The following is a 13234-nucleotide window of genomic DNA, read 5'->3' as shown; positions in this document are numbered from 1 at the left end:
GATATAATTGCTTAAAACGTTTAGAAGGAGTAAATGAATTACCCAATTTATCCCATTCTTTGGAAATTACTGCAGAAATAGCATTAGGAACAGGAAAAACTTCTGGAATAACCACAGGAGATTTAAATACCTTATCCAAACGTTTAGAATTAGTATCAAGAGGACCAGAATCCTCTATTTCTAAAGCAATTAGTACTTCTTTAAGTAAAGAACGAATAAATTCCATTTTAAATAAATATGAAGATTTATCAGCATCAATCTCTGAGACAGAATAGTCATCAGAATCAGAATGATGATGTTCATTTAAAAATTCATCTGTAGGGAGAGAAGTTTTAAAAGATTTTTTACGTTTACTAGAAGGAGAAATAACAGACATAGCCTTCTTTATGGATTCAGAAACAAAATCTCTTATGTTATCAGGAACATTCTGCACCTTAGATGTTGAAGGAACTGCAACAGACAATGGTACTTTACTAAAGGAAATATTATCTGCATTAACAAGTTTGTCATGACAATTAATACAAACAACAGCCGGAGGAATAGCTACCAAAAGTTTACAGCAGATACACTTAGCTTTGGTAGATCCAGCACTAGACAGCGATTTTCCTGTAGTATCTTCTGACTCAGATGCAACGTGAGACATCTTGCAATATGTAAGAGAAAAAACAACATATAAAGCAAAAATTGATCAAATTCCTTAAATGACAGTTTCAGGAATGGGAAAAAATGCCAAAGAACAAGCTTCTAGCAACCAGAAGCAATGAAAAATGAGACTTAAATAATGTGGAGACAAAAGCGACGCCCATATTTTTTAGCGCCAAATAAGAAGGCCCACATTATTTGGTGCCTAAATGCTTTTGGCGCCAAAAATGACGCCACATCCGGAACGCCGACACTTTTGGCGCAAAATAACGTCAAAAAATGACGCAACTTCCGGCGACACGTATGACGCCGGAAACTGAAAAGATTTTTTTGCGCCAAAAAAGTCTGCGCCAAGAATGACGCAATAAAATGAAGCATTTTCAGCCCCCGCGAGCCTAACAGCCCACAGGGAAAAACAGTCAAATTTTTGAAGGTAAGAAAAAATGATTAATTCAAATGCATTATCCCAAATATGAAACTGACTGTCTGAAAAATAAGGAATGTTGAACATTCTGAGTCAAGGCAAATAAATGTTTGAATACATATATTTAGAACGTTATAAACAAAGTGCCCAACCATAGCTTAGAGTCTCACAGAAAATAAGATTTACTTACCCCAGGACACTCATCTACATGTTTGTAGAAAGCCAAACCAGTACTGAAACGAGAATCAGCAGAGGTAATGGTATATATAAGAGTATATCGTCGATCTGAAAAGGGAGGTAAGAGATGAATCTCTACGACCGATAACAGAGAACCTATGAAATAGACCCCGTAGAAGGAGATCACTGCATTCAAATAGGCAATACTCTCCTCACATCCCTCTGACATTCACTGCACGCTGAGAGGAAAACCGGGCTCCAACTTGCTGCGGAGCAAATATCAACGTAGAATCTAGCACAAACTTACTTCACCACCTCCATCGGAGGCAAAGTTTGTAAAACTGAATTGTGGGTGTGGTGAGGGGTGTATTTATAGGCATTTTGAGGTTTGGGAAACTTTGCCCCTCCTGGTAGGAATGTATATCCCATACGTCACTAGCTCATGGACTCTTGCTAATTACATGAAAGAAAATTAGTTTAGTGATAAACTCCATTTGAAAACCAATTGGTTAACCCCTACTAAAGGTTTCTTTAGATGTTTCTTTAGATGTGGTCACAACCCATGCAAGACCTGTACATATATCAACAAAGCAAAATCCGTCACATCTTCTCAAAACTATAAGTAATTCTGGATTAATAATAAAATAGACTGCACGACAGCCTACATGGTCTAATTACATGTCAATACTGTTCCCTACAATATGTGGGGATCATGACACGCCCACTCAAAGAGAGGATAAGACAACACTTACGGTCACTAGAAGATGAGACACCAAAAACCCCAGTGGCCCAGCATTTTCACCAACACGGAGATAACTCCTCAAAATTATTTTCCTTCTTGGGCATTGAACAGATAAAATATCATAGGAGGGGACAGGCTGTCAAAATTACTCAGAAAGGTAGTATATTGGATATTTTCCCTGGACACAAAATTGACAAACTTATTTTCTCTCTGTAACTACCCATTCATTGACCAAAAAATCTCTTGTTATTTCCTAGAATTTATTTTTTATATATTACACGTGAATAATTGTTTTTCTCTCTTCTTGTTCATATGTGTATTCTCTAAATTCTTACTTTAAATTTTATTTCATTCTTTTTTAAAGTTTCTTTATCTTTTGCTCCAAACTTATTTACAAATTCGGAGTAATAATATGTAACATTGTAAGGATTTATGAAAAGTTTCACTTAAATTATGCTCCAGCAACTGAATAGATTATTGAATATCAGTACATACTGATAATTGCTGATATATTGTATCAAATGTAAGCAATCTAGTTCTCTTTGTACACTCCACTGATTTGACATAGGAATATTTATATATATTGCAGGACCTAATATTGTCATTACTCAATCTTAAAGTACAAACAAAATCGGTTACATCAGCTGGGATCTATAAAGAAATTATGAATGCACCATACTGTGATTGGACAGAACTATGTTTATGAAGGTTTTCTTTGTCAGTCACCATTGATCTCTGAGGAAGCGATGTGCACATGTGCGAAATGCGTCAGATCTTGTTGTGCTGCCATTACAGACTGTCTGTATATTCACCCTGTCTTTGGTTGCAATAAACTAGTTACCATGCAATAAGGACCCTCTTGTTCTCCTGTTTTTGTGCATAATATATATATATATATATATATATATATATATATATATCTGTTCATGTAAAATACATATCCATAAGGATATGCAGGGATATGTATATATACACACACACACATATATTTTTTTTTATTAAAGGGACACTCAATCAAAATTAAACTTTCATTATTCAGATAGAGCATGCCATTTTAAACAACTTTCCAATTTACTTCCATTAACAAAATGTGCGCATTCTTTTTATATTTAAACGTTTTGAGTCACCAGCTCCTACTGAGCATGTGCAAGAATAAGTGTGTATGCATTTGTGAGTGGCTGATGGCTGTCACATTGTACGTGTATGCATTTGTGATTGGCTGATGGCTGTCACATGGTACAGGGGGAGTGGAAAAAACAGAATTTATGTTTACCTGATAAATTACTTTCTCCAACGGTGTGTCCGGTCCACGGCGTCATCCTTACTTGTGGGATATTCTCTTCCCCAACAGGAAATGGCAAAGAGCCCAGCAAAGCTGGTCACATGATCCCACCTAGGCTCCGCCTTCCCCAGTCATTCGACCGACGTAAAGGAGGAATATTTGCATAGGAGAAATCATATGATACCGTGGTGACTGTAGTTAGAGAAAATAAATCATCAGACCTGATTAAAAAACCAGGGCGGGCCGTGGACCGGACACACCGTTGGAGAAAGTAATTTATCAGGTAAACATAAATTCTGTTTTCTCCAACATAGGTGTGTCCGGTCCACGGCGTCATCCTTACTTGTGGGAACCAATACCAAAGCTTTAGGACACGGATGATGGGAGGGAGCAAATCAGGTCACCTAGATGGAAGGCACCACGGCTTGCAAAACCTTTCTCCCAAAATTAGCCTCAGAAGAAGCAAAAGTATCAAATTTGTAAAATTTAGTAAAAGTGTGCAGTGAAGACCAAGTCGCTGCCTTACATATCTGATCAACAGAAGCCTCGTTCTTGAAGGCCCATGTGGAAGCCACGGCCCTAGTGGAATGAGCTGTGATTCTTTCAGGAGGCTGCCGTCCGGCAGTCTCATAAGCCAATCTGATGATGCTTTTAAGCCAAAAAGAGAGAGAGGTAGAAGTTGCTTTTTGACCTCTCCTTTTACCAGAATAAACAACAAACAAGGAAGATGTTTGTCTGAAATCCTTTGTAGCCTCTAAATAGAATTTTAGAGCACGAACTACATCCAAATTGTGCAACAAACGTTCCTTCTTTGAAACTGGATTCGGACACAAAGAAGGCACGACTATCTCCTGGTTAATATTTTTGTTAGAAACAACTTTCGGAAGAAAACCAGGTTTAGTACGCAAAACCACCTTATCTGCATGGAACACCAGATAAGGAGGAGAACACTGCAGAGCAGATAACTCTGAAACTCTTCTAGCAGAAGAAATTGCAACCAAAAACAAAACTTTCCAAGATAATAACTTGATATCAACGGAATGTAGGGGTTCAAACGGAACCCCCTGAAGAACTGAAAGAACTAAATTAAGACTCCAAGGAGGAGTCAAAGGTTTGTAAACAGGCTTGATTCTAACCAGAGCCTGAACAAAAGCTTGAACATCTGGCACAGCCGCCAGCTTTTTGTGAAGTAAAACAGATAAAGCAGAAATCTGTCCCTTCAAAGAACTTGCAGATAATCCTTTCTCCAAACCTTCTTGAAGAAAGGATAGAATCTTAGGAATTTTTATCTTGTTCCATGGGAATCCTTTAGATTCACACCAACAGATATATTTTTTCCATATTTTATGGTAGATTTTTCTAGTTACAGGCTTTCTGGCCTGAACAAGAGTATCAATGACAGAATCTGAGAACCCTCGCTTTGATAAAATCAAGCGTTCAATCTCCAAGCAGTCAGTTGGAGTGAGGCCAGATTCGGATGTTCGAACGGACCTTGAACAAGAAGGTCCTGTCTCAAAGGTAGCTTCCATGGTGGAGCCGATGACATATTCACCAGATCTGCATACCAAGTCCTGCGTGGCCACGCAGGAGCTATCAAGATCACCGATACCCTCTCCTGTTTGATCCTGGCTACCAGCCTGGGAATGAGAGGAAACGGTGGGAACACATAAGCTAGGTTGAAGCTCCAAGGTGCTACTAGTGCATCCACTAGAGTCGCCTTGGGATCCCTGGATCTGGACCCGTAGCAAGGAACCTTGAAGTTCTGACGAGACGCCATCAGATCCATGTCTGGAATGCCCCACAATTGAATTATTTGGGCAAAGATTTCCGGATGGAGTTCCCACTCCCCCGGATGAAATGTCTGACGACTCAGAAAATCCGCTTCCCAATTTTCCACTCCTGGGATGTGGATTGCAGACAAGTGGCAGGAGTGAGTCTCCGCCCATTGAATTATTTTGGTCACTTCTTCCATCGCCAGGGAACTCCTTGTTCCCCCCTGATGGTTGATATACGCAACAGTCGTCATGTTGTCTGATTGAAACCGTATGAATTTGGCCTTTGCTAGCTGAGGCCAAGCCTTGAGAGCATTGAATATCGCTCTCAGTTCCAGAATATTTATCGGGAGAAGAGATTCTTCCCGAGACCAAAGACCCTGAGCTTTCAGGGGTACCCAGACCGCACCCCAGCCCACCAGACTGGCGTCGGTCGTGACAATGACCCACTCTGGTCTGCGGAAGCTCATCCCTTGTGACAGGTTGTCCAGGGTCAGCCACCAACGGAGTGAACCAAAAAACTCTAAGCCATCTCCGTGGAGATGTTGCCTGTACAACGGCAAAGAGAATGACTGGGGAAGGCGGAGCCTAGGAGGGATCATGTGACCAGCTTTGCTGGGCTCTTTGCCATTTCCTGTTGGGGAAGAGAATATCCCACAAGTAAGGATGACGCCGTGGACCGGACACACCTATGTTGGAGAAAGAAAACTTTTAAAATTGTCAGAAAAAAAATCTACTACTCATTTGAAGTTCAGACTAAGTGCTATTCCATTGTCTTGTTATCTTGCATTTGTTGATTATGTAAATCTACTGTGTTGACTGGTCCTTTAAGTATGTATTTAAGATTAGGAATAACATTATCCTGTAATTGAACATTGGGATGTGACATATGTACAGTAAAATCACAAATACATCTGGAAACACTGAAGAGAAACCAGATATCGCTTGTACACAATTGTTAGCGGCGGCTTAACTGGATGGAGCAAGCACACTTTTCAGATGTATTTTGCAACAAAAGAAGGCAAAATAATAAATGTATATTGCAATATTGTTTTATTCTCCTTAATAAAAATTAGATATTAAAAGTTGAGTTTAATGTGTCTTTAATCCCTCCAAGAAAGGGAATGTTAACCTAATCAGTAAAACATAAGTAATAGGTAAACAAAATATGCAAAGAGTGATATTATTTTGCTTTTATTATTATCCTGACTTAGTCAATGTAAAACAAATATTAACGTCTAACACAAATATAACAATACTTATAAACATTGATGCACCAATAAATAGGAGCTTGCAATAAGAACTGCTAAACAGGTGTTGGACAGAATATATTGAAAAAGTGCTATTTTGTTTTCTTCTGGAGTGCACAAGGAGACATTCAATTTTTCCTGAATTCATGTAACAGTGACCCAAAAATATATGTGTTTTCTGTCCGGTTTTATTTCATTTTAACTTTTTATTGCATCATTTAAATACACTGTACATATTAAATAATAGAACATCTAAAGACTTTAAATGTTTAACGTGTACAAATCCTGGCAGGCATACATACTTTTAAGCAGAGAGAATTAATTTTGGTTATTTTTCAGAGCATTTTTCCCCTTAAAATAAAATGAAAAAAAAAAAAAAATGAAAAAAAAATTAAATAAAAACTAGTGTGTGCAGACAGACTGTGCTTGCAATTTAAATTATCCCCATCACCCAAAGTCCTAAGTTTCCATCTGTAAAAATAGAAAAAAAGTCAAAACCATGCATAAAAAGGAAGAAACAAAAAGAAAGAAAAAAAAAAAATTAAGCTTTTACATATAAAGTACGCTGCAGCATGGTAGTATCCTGAACGTTTTGGAAAATATACTATAGATATTTTTTCCTCAAGAAGCACTGATGTGGTTTCTGTCACTGTTGTTTGCATTCAGCAGGTTGGACCGTCTCTTTCTGTATTAAAATAAAGATAAAGAAAACAAAGAAAGGAAATTGTATCAGTTCTTGCTATTGTACGCAAATTTTACAATACAAATTCTAAACACAAATGTTACAAAGCATTAAACCTCTCTGTACAACTTCATTTATTCCATTAATCCTATTAGAAAACAAGAACATTGCAAGGAAAACCCAGGTAAAAATAAAAGGTTAACATAAATAACAAGAACCTCAAAATATAACTGACAAACTCAATAAAACACTTAAAGAGCAATAATAAAAAAAAGAAGAAAGGATTCTTGAACAGTAAAGTTTTTTTTTCTTTCCATCATTTAAAAAAAATTAAATTTGAATTATTTGCTGTTTGCTGAACGGCTTGTGAACTATAAAATCAAAAGACTAACAGTGTTGGAATTTCTATAAACCTGGAACAAATGTATTTCGTTATTAAAAAATAGGTTAAAACATATATAAATAATGATACCAACATTGCTGACTGTATAACTTATTTATTTACTGTATTGACAGCACATAAACATTTATAATTTTGTTTATTTTTTACAAATTAACAAAGAAAACCAAAGTTGTTTAAAAGTGGAAAAATGGTGTCTAAATAGTAGCAATGTCAGCCTTTCTTGGCAGAGATCTGACATGGGTCAATATAAAGTATTAATTTAGTAACACAGTTTTACATCTTATAATTTGTATGAAGAATGCAAATGTCTGCTGTTCTGTATTATTTCAACTTGACCAACAGCATGATGTGGTTTAAATATATATAAAAAATTATATATATTTATAAAATACAGGTAGCCCTCAGTTTACGCCGGGGGTTAGGTTCCATGTAAATTGAAGCCATTGTAAATTGAAACCCAGTTTATGATGTAAGTCAATGGGAAGTGAGGGAGTTAGGTTCCAGGCCCCTCTCAAAATTGGCATAAGTAACACCTAATACATTATTTTTAAAGCTTTGCAATGAGGACGTTAAATGCTAAACAGCATTATAAACCTAATAAAATAATCACACAACACAGACTTTACTTTCATTTTTCTGCAAACGGTTCTTTCTATGCATTCCAATCTGGACTGATTTATAGACAGGAAGATCTTGTTCCTTTGCAAGCTGCTCAATAGCTCAGGTCTGGTTAAACTGATTATTTCAGCTTGCTTGGCTTGCATATCTTTTCTGCAACACAAGCGGACAGCTCCACCTACTGGCTATTTTAATCAATGCACTGCTTCTCAATGCTTTTCAATAGCAGTCACATGACTGTTAAAAAGTTGGTTATACTGAAAGGGTGCAAAGTGAACCATTGTAAACTCAGGGCCACATGTATGTATGTATGTATGTATGTATGTATGTATGTATATGTCTATATCTATATCTATATCTATATATATATATATATATATATATATATATATATATAGATATATATAGGATTGATAGGAGGCACCTCTTAGGAGAACCGGAGAAAGTTAGGACATCATCTGCACAGGTGTCGTCCAAAGTTACATTTGTAACGGATTATAGTGATGAATACCAGGATATTTGTAAAATAGTCAATAAGCACTTTTGCATGTTGGCTGCTGACGACAAACTACATAACAGTGTAGAGAGATGCTTGCACTGCTCCTATAGGCGCAGTAAGACAATTGGCAATTGTGTTGCCCCTTCTGAAATTCCACCAGTGACTAGAGATCGCCCAAGTGCGTGGCTTACACATAGGGGGATGTACAGATGCGGCAGGTCTAGGTGCAGACCATGTGAGTTTTGTATCTTTTCAGATACATTCCGGTCATTAGTCACAGGAGAGGAGTTTAAGATCCAGTCCTGCCTCAACTGTACGTCCTCCTATGTCATTTACCTCATTACATGTGTCGAGTGTTGCCTACAATATGTAGGTCTTACGACAACTGAGGTTAATACCAGAATACCGAACCATTTGTCAACCATCAAATTGGGTGAGGCTACTACCCCCCTTGTTAAACATTTCAAGAATGTACATCATAAAAGAAATGACACCTTCAGATGGCAAGCCATTGAATATATCAAACCCCCCCCCCCCCCCCCAGGGGAGGTGACAGGGATAAAATTCTGGGCAAACGCGAAATGTTTTGGGTTTTTAAATTAAAAACTAGGGTACGATTTAATTAACTATTGGAAATAATTTAACTAAGTTTCTCTATATGGGAAACTTGAATACATCCATATTCAATTGTACTCAGTTTCTAGTGGTTGTTTTTTGACTACTCTGTGTTGAGCTGTCTACTTGAGAGAAAAATATAAACTTGAAATATATATTTGAACTATATACAAGTAAATAAAACAGGAACCTTAAGGGCATATTGGCCGTCAAGTAATATAACTTTACCATCTCTGGGATATTTACTAGATGGGCGGTCAGTTCAGTGGGCCTTAGAACCTTGTTTTAATTGGGAACTTGGTCTAATGCACATAGTCTACATTAATATGACCACTTGGTCTTATTGCTGTCAACCAAGAATGATCTCTATATTTGTGACACAACATTTTTAACAAGTTTTGTTGCATGTAGTGATAAGTATGTAATTCTCTATTGATTCACGCCATCTTTAATATGGTGTGTATTGTCAAAAATTATAGAGAAACATTTCTTGATATTGAATTGAGTGCCAGCAAGTTTGCTGCCATTTGTGATATATATATATAAAAGTCAAGCAAAGTGCACTCCAGATTTCAAGCAGCAATAGCCTCGGGTGCTAATCAAACAATTGACATAACACGAAACATGAAGCACTCCAGAGGTCTTTCATATAGGTCACCTTTAATTAGTGAACGTTTTCAGGCAACAAACTGTCTGTCCTCAAACTTACAAACCTTGTAAGTTTGAGGACGGGCAGTTTGTTGCCCGAAAACGTTCACTAATTAAAGGTGACCTATATGAAAGACCTCTGGAGTGCTTCATGTTTCGTGTTATATATATATATATATATATATATATATATATATATATAATATATATATATATGTGTGTGTGTATTTGAATTAGACAGCAAACAGGTGGTCTCTATTTTTGTTGACGCTGTACACTTCTGTACCGGCATTTGGTTGCCTTATTTTTTACATTGTTTGCATTAGTGTGTATATTTCTCCCCTTCTTAGGGTAAGTGCAAAACATTTTGCACCGTTTAAATTAGTGTGTATATTTCTCTCCTTCTTAGGGTATTTGCAACACATACTATGGAAAACAGAATTTATGTTTACCTGATAAATTTCTTTCTCCAACGGTGTGTCCGGTCCACGGCGTCATCCTTACTTGTGGGATATTCTCTTCCCCAACAGGAAATGGCAAAGAGCCCAGCAAAGCTGGTCACATGATCCCTCCTAGGCTCCGCCTACCCCAGTCATTCGACCGACGTTAAGGAGGAATATTTGCATAGGAGAAACCATATGGTACCGTGGTGACTGTAGTTAAAGAAAATAAAATATCAGACCTGATTAAAAAAACCAGGGCGGGCCGTGGACCGGACACACCGTTGGAGAAAGAAATTTATCAGGTAAACATAAATTCTGTTTTCTCCAACATAGGTGTGTCCGGTCCACGGCGTCATCCTTACTTGTGGGAACCAATACCAAAGCTTTAGGACACGGATGAAGGGAGGGAGCAAATCAGGTCACCTAAATGGAAGGCACCACGGCTTGCAAAACCTTTCTCCCAAAAATAGCCTCAGAAGAAGCAAAAGTATCAAACTTGTAAAATTTGGTAAAAGTGTGCAGTGAAGACCAAGTCGCTGCCCTACATATCTGATCAACAGAAGCCTCGTTCTTGAAGGCCCATGTGGAAGCCACAGCCCTAGTGGAATGAGCTGTGATTCTTTCGGGAGGCTGCCGTCCGGCAGTCTCGTAAGCCAATCTGATGATGCTTTTAATCCAAAAAGAGAGAGAGGTAGAAGTTGCTTTTTGACCTCTCCTTTTACCTGAATAAACAACAAACAAGGAAGATGTTTGTCTAAAATCCTTTGTAGCATCTAAATAGAATTTTAGAGCGCGAACAACATCCAAATTGTGCAACAAACGTTCCTTCTTTGAAACTGGTTTCGGACACAGAGAAGGTACGATAATCTCCTGGTTAATGTTTTTGTTAGAAACAACTTTTGGAAGAAAACCAGGTTTAGTACGTAAAACCACCTTATCTGCATGGAACACCAGATAAGGAGGAGAACACTGCAGAGCAGATAATTCTGAGACTCTTCTGGCAGAAGAAATCGCAACTAAAAACAAAACTTTCCAAGATAATAACTTAATATCAACGGAATGTAAGGGTTCAAACGGAACCCCCTGAAGAACTGAAAGAACTAAATTGAGACTCCAAGGAGGAGTCAAAGGTTTGTAAACAGGCTTGATTCTAACCAGAGCCTGCACAAAGGCTTGAACATCTGGCACAGCTGCCAGCTTTTTGTGAAGTAATACCGACAAGGCAGAAATCTGTCCCTTCAGGGAACTTGCAGATAATCCTTTTTCCAATCCTTCTTGAAGGAAGGATAGAATCCTAGGAATCTTAACCTTGTCCCAAGGGAATCCTTTAGATTCACACCAACAGATATATTTTTTCCAAATTTTGTGGTAAATCTTTCTAGTCACAGGCTTTCTGGCCTGAACAAGAGTATCGATAACAGAATCTGAGAATCCTCGCTTCGATAAAATCAAGCGTTCAATCTCCAAGCAGTCAGCTGGAGTGAAACCAGATTCGGATGTTCGAACGGACCCTGAACAAGAAGGTCTCGTCTCAAAGGTAGCTTCCAAGGTGGAGCCGATGACATATTCACCAGATCTGCATACCAAGTCCTGCGTGGCCACGCAGGAGCTATCAAGATCACCGACGCCCTCTCCTGCTTGATCCTGGCTATCAGCCTGGGGATGAGAGGAAATGGCGGAAACACATAAGCTAGTTTGAAGGTCCAAGGTGCCACTAGTGCATCCACTAGAGCCGCCTTGGGATCCCTGGATCTGGCCCCGTAGCAAGGAACTTTGAAGTTCTGACGAGAGGCCATCAGATCCATGTCTGGAATGCCCCACAGGTGAGTGACTTGGGCAAAGATTTCCGGATGGAGTTCCCACTCCCCCGGATGCAATGTCTGCCGACTCAGAAAATCCGCTTCCCAATTTTCCACTCCTGGGATGTGGATAGCAGACAGGTGGCAGGAGTGAGACTCCGCCCAAAGAATTATTTTGGTTACTTCTTCCATCGCTAGGGAACTCCTTGTTCCCCCCTGATGGTTGATGTACGCAACAGTCGTCATGTTGTCTGATTGAAACCGTATGAACCTGGTCCTCGCAAGCTGGGGCCAGGCCTGGAGAGCATTGAATATCGCTCTCAGTTCCAGAATATTTATCGGTAGAAGAGATTCTTCCCGAGACCAAAGACCCTGAGCTTTCAGGGATCCCCAGACCGCGCCCCAGCCTATCAGACTGGCGTCGGTCGTGACAATGACCCACTCTGGTCTGTGGAACATCATCCCTTGAGACAGATTGTCCAGGGACAGCCACCAACGGAGTGAGTCTCTGGTCTTCTGATTTACTTGTATCTTCGGAGACAAGTCTGTATAGTCCCCATTCCGCTGACTGAGCATGCACAGTTGTAATGGTCTTAGATGAATGCGCGCAAAAGGAACTATGTCCATCGCCGCCACCATCAACCCGATCACTTCCATGCACTGAGCTATGGAAGGAAGAGGAACGGAATGAAGTATCCGACAAGAGTCCAGAAGCTTTGTTTTTCTGGCCTCTGTTAGAAAGATCCTCATTTCTAAGGAGTCTATAATTGTTCCCAAGAAGGGAACCCTTGTTGACGGGGATAGAGAACTCTTTTCCACGTTCACTTTCCAGCCGTGAGATCTGAGAAAGGCCAGGACAATGTCCGTGTGAGCCTTTGCTTGAGGAAGGGACGACGCTTGAATCAGAATGTCGTCCAGGTAAGGTACTACTGCAATGCCCCTTGGTCTTAGCACCGCTAGAAGGGACCCTAGTACCTTTGTGAAAATCCTTGGAGCAGTGGCTAATCCGAAAGGAAGCGCCACGAACTGGTAATGTTTGTCCAGGAATGCAAACCTTAGGAACCGATGATGTTCCTTGTGGATAGGAATATGTAGATACGCATCCTTGCGAAAAAACATGAAGGAATTGTTCAAAATTCACCAAATTTTCACCACAGCGTCTTAAAGCTTTGAAAATATTGCACACCAATTTTGGAAGCTTTAACCCTTAAAATAACGGAACCGGAGCCGTTTTAAGC

At 39.1% G+C, this 13234-nt stretch overlaps 1 protein-coding gene across 2 annotated transcripts in view; it reads right to left on the bottom strand.

The window, feature by feature from the left end:
• Nucleotides 1-6217: 6217 nt before the first annotated feature.
• NAP1L4 (nucleosome assembly protein 1 like 4) overlaps nucleotides 6218-13234 on the bottom strand; it is a 333781-nt gene continuing 326764 nt past the window's right edge. For both annotated transcript variants that reach the window (XM_053720431.1, XM_053720432.1), the window contains one exon: nucleotides 6218-6974. In XM_053720431.1, coding sequence (XP_053576406.1) covers nucleotides 6936-6974 — 39 coding nt within the window. In that variant the 3' untranslated portion in view covers nucleotides 6218-6935. The remainder of the gene's footprint in view (nucleotides 6975-13234) is intronic.

This window comes from Bombina bombina, chromosome 7 (genome assembly GCF_027579735.1).
Source record: "Bombina bombina isolate aBomBom1 chromosome 7, aBomBom1.pri, whole genome shotgun sequence".
In the NCBI taxonomy this organism is placed as follows: Eukaryota; Metazoa; Chordata; class Amphibia; order Anura; family Bombinatoridae; genus Bombina; species Bombina bombina.
The sequence above is the reverse complement of the archived record's forward strand: the minus strand, read 5'-3'. Positions and strand labels throughout refer to the sequence as shown.